General features: G+C 41.0%; 1 protein-coding gene across 1 annotated transcript in view; it reads left to right on the top strand.

The window, feature by feature from the left end:
* Positions 1-283: 283 nt before the first annotated feature.
* Positions 284-13,172, top strand: part of cygb2 (cytoglobin 2) — a 28,346-nt gene continuing 15,457 nt past the window's right edge. The window contains exon 1 of the mRNA XM_050044797.1: positions 284-916. Coding sequence (XP_049900754.1) covers positions 717-916 — 200 coding nt within the window. The 5' untranslated portion in view covers positions 284-716. The remainder of the gene's footprint in view (positions 917-13,172) is intronic.

The raw sequence follows: 13,172 nt of genomic DNA, 5'->3' as shown, positions 1-13,172 counted from the left end.
ACTTATTGGATGTGTGCTCAGATGTGCAAAGAGACAATGTGTGTAGCTGTGTGAGTTAGGGTGGGGGGGTGTTGTCAGAGACCCTTGACGCTCTCTCTCTCCCCCCTTTATGTCTAGATTTCTCCACCCCTCTCTCTCTCTCTGTTTTTCTCCCCACCCAGCTCTCACTCCATCAGGTCCTCTCAACACACACACCACAGCCTCCGAACGCCTCATCTCCTCCACCAGAGCGAGAGGATCACAGAGAGGGAGAGTAGAAGTGACGGGAGAACAACAGCAGCATCACTGACAAGCGTTTCCCTCACTGGGGGAGACAGAGAGAAGGAGGTGGGGAGAGGAGAAGTGGAGAGAAAAGAAAAAAGGAGAGCGACAGAGAGCAACACAGTGAGGGGAATAAGTTTTCGGTTGGAGGGAGGACAAGCGAGGGAGAGTTTGGAGTGAGAGAGCGTGGTGGGTGGCAGTAGGGGGGATTGGGAGCTTCATTTTCCCTTTTCTTTTTACAGCTGTGAGGACCGCCTGCCACCTCTCTTCTCCTTCTTCCCCCCTCCTCTCCTCCTCCTCCTCTTTTTCCTCCTCTCTGCTCCTCTTCTCATCCTGACTCTCCTCTCCCAGCTCCCGCCGTGGGGTCTCAGCTCTCCATCTCCCTCCCCCCCTCCCTCGCTCCCTACCTCCCCCGGGCGCTGCTGGGAGCCTCTGGGCTTCTGCGCCGCAGGAGGATGTCTTGCAGGGAGTCTCCACCGCCGCCCTCACCGCCTCCACCTCCGCAGCTGCTGGGAGTGCGGAGAGGAGAGGTGGAGAGCGAGGATCGTCCGGAGCGTGCTGAGCCGCTGTCCGATGCCGAGAGGGAGATCGTCCAGGACACGTGGGGGCATGTCTACAAGAACTGCGAGGATGTGGGAGTGTCTGTGCTGATAAGGTGAGTTTTGTTCAGAAGATTTTTTTGTCAACATGATAAAATCACACATTTGTCTCAGCGTGGGTAAACTTTCTAACAACAGATGACAACTGTGAATACATTTAAGATGCTTGAGTTTCAGGCTGTGTGTGGATGCTGCTGCTTGAGCTCCCTCTGTTGCTCTGTTTGGATAAAGGTGTTTTACTCTCACAGTTAATCCTGAAACCTTCTATCATTTCAATCCACTGCATCTTTAATAATCACTGCTTTGAAAGTAAAGCAATGAGACCTCTCTCCTAATTTGTTCTCTGTCCTTGGGACTGTTTTGTTTGAGAATTATACTTTGTTTGTATTTGCATCCAGCACATAATGAAGGACACATGAAGGCAAAGGAAGAGAGGTATTTTCAGCAACAGCAGAGGCGTCACTCCAACCAACCAAATGTTACAGAACATAATCACACAAAATTCCCCTGAAATGCAATTATAAAGACAATGCTGAAAAAGATTATGTAAAAAAATGAAACTGTTGTTGCTGGTGAGTAAGAAATGCAGAGTTCACAAATGTGGAGAAAGGTGACCAGCAGCAAAAATTATGTTTTGAAAAGCGAAATAAACACATCTGAATCGTGCATATAGGAACATAAGCAGGATCATATTGATTTACACTAAAAAGTTCCAATTGCAGGCGAGACATTTAATCATATGGCACAAACATATCTGATGTGTAATTGCAAATACTACCTTATATAAGTCTAGCAAAAATTAATCCCTTATTGTGTAGAGTTTCTAACAGGTGACATTTTGTCACACAATTATGATGCCTTTTTTCATGTGTGAAGGGAATCTGCTGAAATCTGGCACTAGATAAATAATCTGACATGAAATCAGCAGTGCACACTGTATTAAAGGTTACTGCTGCTGTGTTTGTGGGTGAAGGTCTACTGAGTTTCCCTGTCTCTATATATAGAGATATTTTTGAAAACAAATATTTTCCTCCATATTTTGGCCTCTCGTCCACACGCAAACAGTTTAGGTAAAAAACACAGAGATTTTTTGAAAAAACGTTTTAAGGTGCAGACTTTTCAAAACTACTTTGTATCTGTGTGGACATGTAAAGAAAAGCACATTTCGGATACGACGACGTCGTCTCCTCAACTCTACAAGCATGCGCTAGAAACAGCAACAACTCTCTAAACTCCAGGAGTGGGAAATGTTTTGTTGATTACACCAAAGGAAAAAAAGCTCACTACCCCTGCTCGGAATCTTCTCTGGTATTTTATGTTTCGTTGATCTAACTTTTATGAGTGCCTACTAGCCCTGCGAGTCATTTTTGCATTTTTGCATGCAGATATTTTGTAAAATGTAGGTCGTGTGGTCACAGTCGGAACTGCAGGCCATGTGACACTCATTGGCCCAATGTGACTTCTCCCCATACACAATCATTACAAAAGGCATGGCTGTCATATGATGATATATATTTTTTCTGAGTGACACAAAAACTTTGAAGTGACTGTATTATCAGAACTGGTTTGGAAGTCTAGAAGTTAAATATTTTTCTACGTGCGGGGCCAGCAGGCAGTCAGCCCGCTCAGCCAAAATAGAAATCTCTTATGCGTCTGTGTGCCCAAGAACCTGGAAGCCTGAGCCTGTGCCATCTTAGTACATGATATTAATCCATCAGTGGTGTAAATATTGACAGTGGAACAGCTGCATTGCAGGAGGGCCCAGAAGATGTCAGAGGCCTTTGTGGGAAGGCTTGAAGAAATCAGCTGTGGTGCTTTGAGTCCAGGGCAGGCTGTTGTGGTGCTGATCAAAGACTGGTTTGCAGGATAGGAGAGATGCCCTTCAGTTAAATACTAGCAGTGGCTGTTGATGCAAACTGTTCAGCAGCGGTGTACTTTAGCCTACACTGGAAGGGAAGCATGTGGCAGTTCAAGGAACATGACTGTAGCAACTGAAATTCAGACGGACTCAAAGCACCATGGAGGGGGTGGGGGAGTCTGATGCTGGACCACTCCTGCAAATGTTGGTGACATTATACAGGTTACACACAGCGCTGCCACTTGCAGCCTATGTGCTGTCCTATGTCCTATGTATCCCAGCCCGATTTAACCCTTGGATCTGTGTGTCCGTGTGTATGTGTGTGTTTGGGACGAGGTGAGGGCCAAAGAAAAAATTATGTTACACTGTTGCCATCAATGATCCCTAAAAGATCTCTATTTTTAGGGATCTCTAGATTAAGCATAGTCCTTTTTTTTGTTGAACTTTTGATTTAGTGTTCATTTTTTTCAGGTAACAGAACATTCCCTGACACAGGACCTCTTAAAATGATATATTTAAGAAAAAGAAAAAAGAAAAACAAAACAATAAGAGGTAAATAAATACTTAAAGGGAAATTTCGGTTTATTTCAACCTGTCTCCTATCGTCCTAAATTTGTTGACTGGTGACATAAAAATAATAGTTAGCATGTTAGCCGTTAGCCTAGATACAGCTGGGGCGCATAGTAGCGTCAGACCTGTTAAAACGTAAGTGAACGGGCATACTTCAAGTGCAAAGTTAGTCCACTAAACAAGCTTTTTTTTTCCACAAAGACCGCCTCATATCGTTAGGATAAATGTCAGAGAACATATAGAAAACGACATGTAAACATGTTGTCTTACCTTACCGGTGTGCTGCCATGTTTGTTTACCATCTAGCTCTGCTTTCCAAAGCGCGGCTGTCTGTCTGGCAAAAAGTCAGCCATTATTCTATAAATCTTTCATAAAATAAATGAATGTACTTTTCAGGCTACTGTCCGGTTCTGCCTTCCAGCTGCTGCGGCTTGTTCTCGTGAGATTTCGGCCGCGCTTTGGAAAGCAGAGCTAGATGGTAAACAAACATGGCACCACACAGGTAAGGTAAGACAACACGTTTACATGTCGTTTTCTATATGTCATTATATATATATGACATTTATCCTAACGATATGAGGCGGTCTTTGTGGAAAAAAAGCTTGTTTAGTGGACTAACTTTGCACTTGAAGATTGCCCGTTCACTTACGTTTTAACAGGTCTGACGCTACTATGCGCCCCGGCTGTATCTAGGCTAACGGCTAACATGCTAACTATTATTTTTATGTCACTAGTCACTTGAAACAAATTTAGGACGATAGGAGACAGGTTGAAATAAACCAAAATTTCCCTTTAAGTACATAATAATGACAATATAATATATATTATACAAAGCACGAAACTAAGAATTACAAAGGGGAGCTGCATTTACAACAGAGCAGGCTCACAATGGGAACACAACAATGGCATTTTGAGTGATATTCCATTATGATACAATTTTGTTTTTTACAACAACCCATTCTATTCGAGTAGATCCCCAGATATAGTGTAACTCGAGTCCACTTCTGTGTAAAAGTGTTCATTTTCAGTTGCAGACTTGTTGTCATTCATTCCATCGTGTAGACCATTTTGAGTCTCTGCATCCACTGGATTATAGTTGGTGGTTTTGCATCTTTCCAGTTCAATCAGTAGGAGTATCCTCAGTATAACCTCTGATCCTTACTATATCTATCTTTAGGTATAACCCCTAACAGAAATATTAGTGGGTCTGGCGGGATATCTATCTTCATGGATAGTCCTTATTTTTTACAGTGGCCATTTTGAATTAGACCAAAGTTCTTCCCAGATTCTCACCTTATCTCAACCATCTGTAACCTTAACCTGAACATATATTTTGTATGACATCACACAGAGTTCTTCTCAGGGATCATACCTATACATGACCAGTTTTATTCCGTGTAGTTTGACCCTGCTGTTAATTAATCCTGCATCAAGCACAGACCCAGAGTGATTAACTTGTAATGTATGTAGGAGTGTACTCACTGTGGATGTGATTACAGGTAGAAAAGACTTTAATCGACAAAGGGCAGTCTCATATTTCCCTTCAAATTCAAGTTGTTCCAGTTATTCCTGAGTTTAAGCTGCAAAACAATGTGAGACCTCTTTGATCTGTATGAAGTCCCAATTTAAACTTTGTGTTAAGGCAATGAGCCTCTTTCTGTTTGTTGTTTAATGAGACGAAACATATATAATAATTAAGCACACACACACACACACACACACATACACAAAGAGAGAGAAGTTCATGGTCTCTGTTCTTGTGTATAGTAATTCATGTGTCGTAGCATTAAGATGGATCAGCAACAGATACTGACACACTACGTAAGAAACCCAGTGACAGTGATAATGGAGGCTGAACACACACACACACACACACACACACATTGCACTGCTCTACACTCAGTCCCTCAACCTCTCACCAATAACCGAGCTGTGACAAGTGTAGGGAAAGAAGGAACATTGCTTTCCTCTCATTAAGATGCTGAAGAAGTACTTCATAGTCCACTGACACGACAGTATCACAAGACACCTACGTCTATGAAACTGTATTGAGATGTTGAATTTGTGTCTTGCTCATTTACATGTATCTTGAATTCATGTATAGGAGAGAATTTATACCTCATAAGTTTTCATCTTCGGATATCCCGTAAACACCTTGTTCTTATATTACTCACAGCTTTTGCTCAACCATTGCCACTGTCTTCTTAAGTTGTCAAAACATATCCATAAACATAAAATCAAACACTTCTTTTCCCAGGACACTAATCTTCAACAGGCAGTAATTCTCTGAAAAGCTTCACTGCAAAGCGTCGCAGACCAACTGGATGTAACACAGCTTGACTGTGTTTTCCCTCTCTCTTTTCATGTTTTTTCATTTATCAAAGAAGAAAGACTTGATTCGTTTGAATGTCCCCAACTAAACCGTCTCAGTGTTACACTCAGAAGGCCCTCAAGGGCTTGTTAAAATGGACAGCGACTCGTAGCCAAGGAAACTGATGTGAGGGAGACAAACTGATTTTCGGTTTGGGGTGAGGAGAATCGCTGAGGGAGAAAGTGGAAGGGGCAGAGAGCATCTTTAGATGTGTGTGTGCGTGTGTGTGTGTGTGTGTGTGTGTAGGTGTGTGTGTGTGTATGTGTGTCTTGTGCTCTTATCTGTGGATAACAGCAACAAGCTTTGGCACTTAAATGTCTCCCTCCATGCCACACTATCTGTGTTCTCTGTCACTCCTTTCCAAGTCCTTATCTCTTTCTTTCCCTTATTTGCCACATTTTCTCCTCCCTTGATGAAAAGACGACACTCTTATTTCTTTTAAATCTCTGTTGGTCGTGATGACCATCAAAATCAAATTATGCCAAAGCTGCCAAGCACATTACATATCCGAGAATCTGTTTTGCTGACTGTAGTGTAAATACATATTTACAACCTCTTGTAGCGAGAAAACAACAGAGCACACATGATGTGTTAACAGTGTGTAAGACAATGACAGAATGTGCAAAACTAGAGCTGCAACTAACGATCATTTTCATTAAGGATTTAGCACCAGGAGCAGTCATCAGTGTCAGCCTGAATTTTCAAGAATTCATTATTTCAGAATCTGGTATTTAATCATCTTTTTTTTTTTTAAGTTCCTCTCCGGGCATTGATTAAACCCCTAAAAACTAATCTCTGTTCATTAAAATTACATACGTAGACATTTTTTTCCCATGAAAAAGATGCCTTAAGATGCCTTGGATGTAACTCTACATCTTTGCGTCATTTAATGTCTGTGGCTCTATGAGTATGCAAATTAGCCTCGACCCTCTGTCCCTTGCCTGCAGCTCAAGTGTACCTGCTCACCTTCGGTTCTGATCATCAAACATACATTTGCAAAATACCATATGTAGTGCTGTTGGAAGAAGTTTTCTGTCAGGGCTTTTAGCAAGGAAGACCTCTCTTGGTTAGGTTTTGGAAAAAGATAGTGGCTTGGGCTAAAGTGAGAAGATTTCTGCCAGAAAGTCCTGTCTGATAGAAAGACAAGGTAAGGCAAACTTCTCCCATGTGTATATGTAGCTGCATCGGGCTTCTCCTCAGTTCGCCATTGTGAAAGCCCCAAACTAGGATTGGTTCCTTAGGTCTGTGAAGCAACAAACTCTGGAAGTCTAAATTCTCATTCTCATTGGTACACAGGCCCTGACTTTTTATTGCACTTATGATATTTCTCTTTTCACTTTTGCCTGGAGCCTTTAAAAAAAACTGAAAGAATAGTTAGGCCTACAGATTTGGGGAAAAGTGTTTATTTGCATTCTTGCTGAGAGTTACTGATAAGACTGATACCACTCATATCTGTAGAGAAAAATTGAAGCTATAGCCATTTAGCGTAACTTAGCATTAGGACAGGAACCAGGGGAAAACAGCCCGGCTCTATTCAAGGGTAACAAAATCCATCCATCAGCACCTCTTAAAGTCCCGATTTAACACGTTACATATGATGTGTTTCCATTAAAAACAGATGTGTAAAAACACATTATGGAGACTATTTGGAGCAGCAACTGCCTGTACCCTCTCCAGGAAGTTACGGAGGCTCTACAGGTGCTAGGAGGTGGATTTCGTTATTTCTTTATGCTAAGCTAAGCTAACCGGATGCTATCTTAGCTTTTATATTTGCAGACATTGTATCAATATTCTTATTTAACTCTCTGCAAGAAAGCAAATGTCAAAATTCCTTTAAGATATTCCTCATTTCCAAATGATTGTATGTTGGCCATTTGAATTTATGTATAAATAATCAAATAATTGATCACTGTCAGAGTCCAAGTTATTCATTTCAGATTGCATATGTCTGACCAGCATTCCAAAACCAAAATTTATTCAGTTTACATAACACATTACACATATAAAAATCTAATCCTGTTGCTTCAGGAATCAGTGAGTGTTTGGCATTTTAGCTTGATGAAAGACTTAAATGCTAAATCACTTATCAGAATTGTTGTCTGGTAATTTTCTGTCGATCTGCTAATGATTCGACTGATTGTTTCAGCCCTTAATTTTCCATTGTTCTATCTCTGTGTGAGTGATGCACAGAGTGTGTGATTATCAACAGCTGGCTGGCAGCTCGTCAGTTACCTAACATAACCTGAGGCTGACACTCGGTCAAAGTCTTGCACGGTCTTGAGATCAGTGCACAACATGTGATTACGGATTTGCATTTTCATGTCAATCCATGTTCCTGGATGCATGGAGAGAATAGACAGGGACAAAAGCCTCAGTTGATCTCACCAATGCGTACAAATGCAATTGCACCAAAGAGTGTGAGCACCCCAGGCGTCAGCAGAACAGTGCATAAGGCAGCTTTGTGAAGACGATCAAACCCTGCATACTTTAAATCAAATAGTACTGTTGTAGTGACAGTGCCGATGAGAGGATTTCTGCAGATTTTCACTAATAGGTGTGTTTCCATTCACCTACTTTTAATGTGCATTTTTGATTTGTGCATGGAAAAACCTGAGTGGACATGCCAACAATTTGAAAGAAATCTCAAAATAATGCTTAGAGGGAAGTGAAAAGCTAGTGTAAATGCAATAGAGTTCAATGGAAACAGATTGAGTGAGTAAATAATAATGTTCAGTCTTTGCATATGACCACTGCAAGCAAACGCCATCTTCTCTGGATGGCTTTTTTTTATTTTTTTAAAGATACTTTATTGGGCTTTTTGCCTTTAATTGACAGGACAGTGTGAAATGGGTAGGGAGAGAGAGTGGGGGGATGACATGCAGCAAAGGGTTGCAAGCCAGAATCGAACCTGCGACTGCTGCAGTAAAGCATTGCCTCTGTACATGGGGCGCTGGCACTATCCACTACGCTACCAACGCCCCATCTCTGGATGGCTTTTAACATGTTCATATGCACACAGGGCTGTTACAGAAGTCATCCAAGAGCACAGAGCTCTGATATTAGTTGTTCAGAACTCTCTATTTCGCTTATCCAGTCTGCTGTCTGTTATTATCCATTGTTTTCCTTTGTTTGAGGTTTGACTTGCGCTTTTTCAATTACATCATCTCGTTGCGCCTTCTTCTGCTGTGGCACCTGACTGCTGAATTAACCACCTACTGCTTCTTGATGAACCAACTCCCAGTATTTGCTTAACAGCAGTGGATGAAAAAGCACAGACATTTGCATTTTCTTGTCCCATTCACTGAAAATTGTGTGAAAATTTGTTTTACATTTGGATGGAAACTCGACTAATGAAACATAATTGAATCTTATTTAATTCATTTGAGGTATTTCATGCTGTATTTAAAACAGAACGTTGGAGTAGGACAGACAAATAGGATTGGTTTACTGTAAATGCTTAGCATCTGTTAATCAACAATGATATACTTACAGCGCTTACAGACATAAATAGATACAAGGCCATTATTTCCAATAGAGAGAGCCACTGTACAGTACTGTATGTACCAAACTGATGCACACTGCTCAGGTTTAGAGGACAAGAGTTCAACCATTTTACACTTGTACCACAACAGGCTGTTCTCATACACTGTTTGTACATTTTCCCTACGGAAAGTAATGCACCAATGTGGTACATATCCTTTGTAATCATGAGCCAGTGATTCATGCATTATTCAAGTGTTTTGGAAGGCTACAATCGTGTGACCAGTGTGCTTACTGGAGTAAAGAAGGAATTGTTCCTGTGCAGTCTGGTAAAGAGGCAGGCTGGGGTGGTGATAGGTCACAAAACACAGGACTTTCCCCAGGAGCCTGGGATTTGGAACCCTGTGAACTTTGAGTGTAACACAATGTATCTTTTCCCTAAACTTAACCACAGTAAATTTACTTGCATAAACGTAACCTCCATAACTTTAATTCAAGTTAAGTATGTAACTTAATGTTAAGGACTCAGCTACACTGAAATTGTGATGGTGCTGATTTCATTGCATGTGTGTTTCTGAATTCCCTTTGTTTGTGGGCGGCTGTGGCTCAGAGGCAGAGTGGGTAGTACACCAATGGGAAGATTCGCATCCAGTCCGCATGTCGAAGTATCCTTGGACAAGATACTGAGCCCCAAATTCCTCCCAATGGCTGTTCCATACTGTATGTGAGAGCGTGTGAATGGTTACTGAGTAGCAGGTGGCACCTTGTATGGTAGCCTCGGCCACCAGTGTGTGAATGAGTGAATGTGACTTGTAGTGTAAAAAGCGCTTTGGGTGGTCAGAAGACTGGAAAGGCACTATACAAGTGCAGGTCCATTTACCATTTATACAACTCTGTGTAAAAAAATGTCAAGTATCACAGAAAATATCTGGGTGGATGAAAATATCGGGTTAGAAAATTGTAATTGTTTATAACATATCAACATATTCCATTTTTTTTCAGTGTAGTTAGCTTCTATTTAGTTCTCTTTTAAGACCATTCAAAATGGACAAAAAAAGTCCCTGTTCTTCCGGCTTTCCTCTTAATGATGTCATTGTCAAAAAAACAAACAAAACAACAACAACAACAAAAAAGCAACCCACAAACAATTATCCATGTTCGGCTGTACAGACTGCACAGTTGTGCTTTAAGCTAAATGCTAACAAAGTTAATATCCTAATATTCTAGCCTGAGTGTCAGACTGAAGCTCCCAGAACCTTCAGTCTGACATGGCTTCCATTGAAGGCGATTTACAAGGGGGAGGGAATTTGATTTTTCCCTAACCAATCAGTAGAGATCAACGACTCACCCAGAATCTGATGTCATTAGTAATTTGGTCCTCCATTAACGCGAGTAGTGGCAAAATACCTCGATAGCATCGTTAATGTGGTCTGTAGGATCTGTAGCAGTCGCCATTGTTGCTATCCTCACCAGTTACCCACCGGCGCACAGCTTGACATCAGCGTGGCGCTGATTGGCTAATTGCTAGACCCGCCCCCACCCCCGGCGTTCATTGGTCCTTCCATTGTTTGGACGAGATAAATCGCAAATTCATTGCAGTATGCCAGACCAGAGATGCAAGCCTACTCAGTTGAGTGGGCGGGGTCTATGGTCTGGAACCAGGCTACTAATATTCACCATCTTAGATTAGCTTGTTCGCATTCTAATGTTTGCTAATTAGCACTAAAAACAGAAATTATAGCTGAGGCTTATGATATTGTCATTTGTTTTGCAGGTATTTGGTTTTAAGAGAAAGTATTAAACAAATTAAATTGTAACCTTTTGCACTAGATGGAAAGTCAGAGTTACTACAAGTCATCCTCTGGGGACCATGAATATCTGAACCAAATTTAATGGCAATAACATCCAGTAGTTGTCAAAATACCCTGGGTTACTTTTATTTTTCATTAATTAAGCCAGCAGTATGGAGTCACAGCGTTTGCCTTGTGAAAAAGACGTCCTTGAAGTTCTGGCGGTAAGGCTCAAGGTTGTTCATGGTACTCCAAAAAATTATAAAATCGCTTCCAGTCTAATCAAAGTGTGATTAACAAGCTCTCCTAATGGTGCTGCTTTGGCTTTGATGACTTCATTTAAATGCAAAGACAGGTGCAAGAATGTGTTCAGTGCTCTCAAAAGTGCTAAACACCCATACTCTCAGCGTGCCTCTGGAGACGTGTATTGCAGTTCTGAATTATTTTAAGGATCAGGTAGTCACTGTGGTCCCCCACGTTTATCCCATCATGTATTCAAAATTATTACTGTGTCTAACAGCTGTATCCATATGCTGATGTTTTATCAAACAGCAGTGTAATAATGTATACTTACAGTCTGTGGGCAGAGGTGACTAGCATTGTCAATGAGGTTATAAAATGAAATGAGAACTTGCAGTGGCCCCAGAGCCAAAGAATGAGTGAATTACATTTGGTCAGGGGATTAAAGGGTAAAACACTGCTAATGACCTTAATGCAATGGTTCTCAAACTTTTTCTGTCATGCCTGCCTTCAGAGGTCAAAAAAACTTTACCACCTTCAACCCCACAATCTTTTAATAATCATTGACAATAACCGTGGAGGCAACTAATAAAAAAGGACCCATGTTTAATTCTGATAATATGAATAATATAATTCAATAATATAAAGGTCATATTCATATTTATTCAGCTTTGTTTCATCCAATATTCTTCCCCTGGTTATCCATGACCCACCTGCAGTAACTTTATGCCCCTGAAGCCCTTTTAATGTCAGCAATAAAAATGTTGGTTTTGGTTTTGAATATTAGGTTAGTGATAATAAATGATGAGATGGCCTAATGTGAAAAAATAAAGTTAAAAGTCCAGTGTGTAGGATTTAGGGGGATATATTGGCAGAATAAGTATGTTTTCTATGGTGTTTAATTACCTGAAAATAAGACTCATTGTGTTTTCATTCCCTTAGAATGAGATGTTTATATCTACATAGGAAGCAAGTCCTTGTCTCTACAGTAGCCTAGAATGGACAAACCAAACACTGGCTTCAGATAGGGCCATTTGCATTTTTGCATCAGCCACCTAGCCTTATCTCATTCTCAACTCATCAAATACCACCTCTTTGTCAGTGATCTTGGTGTCAAATACTGACACAGAGAGGCACCTTTCATGGTACTATGATACGTACCTGGCAGCGGCAGTTGTTGACGCAGTAGGCAACAACCAAACTCCTCAAATACCACTGATTCTCAGTGAATACCTGTACGAGATACTGATACTATAGTAGGTACTACAAAGGCACCTTTCCCTGCATTATGAAACACACAGTCCTGCAGCAGTTTGTAACACCGCCAGCAACTACATAGTATAAAGAGTGAGAAAGTCCCCATAGAGCGGGTGGATGGCTCACTGTTGGTTTCCTGTGTGAAACCAAAAGTCATTTGAGTTATTTTAATTACAAAGTAGTAAGCTAGTATATGTAGCATGCTATGTAAGTGACGTATGACTTTAGTAACAGCCGTGCTTATTCGAAGCCAAATGTAGAGGCTAAGCCAATGCTTTAAGCCACTGAGGCATTTCAACAGGAAACCTAATTGACGTGCTTTTACTTTACCATGACGGATGAATGAGAGTCCACTTGCTTTTCAGTTACGATGTACACAAGTCTATTTATTTCACATCTCATTCTTTAAATCACACATTCTCACACAACACATCCGCACGGAGCATAACGTGTTGCTGTACAGTGGTCAAAAACTGTTTTTCCTGTTCCGGTTGGAAACACCTGACGAGCCACAAAGGTTCCTAGGCTATATAGGCTGACCCGCCAATCACAGTCAGACCATAACACACAAACAATTAACATAATCTGCTCTTACACCAAACCTTGATGTTTCTTCTACACCTAACCACGTGTTATTGTTGCCTAAACTTAAAGGAGCTATATGTAAGAAATCTAAAGCAAATAGTCGTAAAATCCTCCTAATATGTCACAGAGACTAAGGAATAATGTTCATATAACATACTGAT

This window comes from Epinephelus moara, chromosome 5 (genome assembly GCF_006386435.1).
Source record: "Epinephelus moara isolate mb chromosome 5, YSFRI_EMoa_1.0, whole genome shotgun sequence".
In the NCBI taxonomy this organism is placed as follows: Eukaryota; Metazoa; Chordata; class Actinopteri; order Perciformes; family Serranidae; genus Epinephelus; species Epinephelus moara.
The sequence above is the reverse complement of the archived record's forward strand: the minus strand, read 5'-3'. Positions and strand labels throughout refer to the sequence as shown.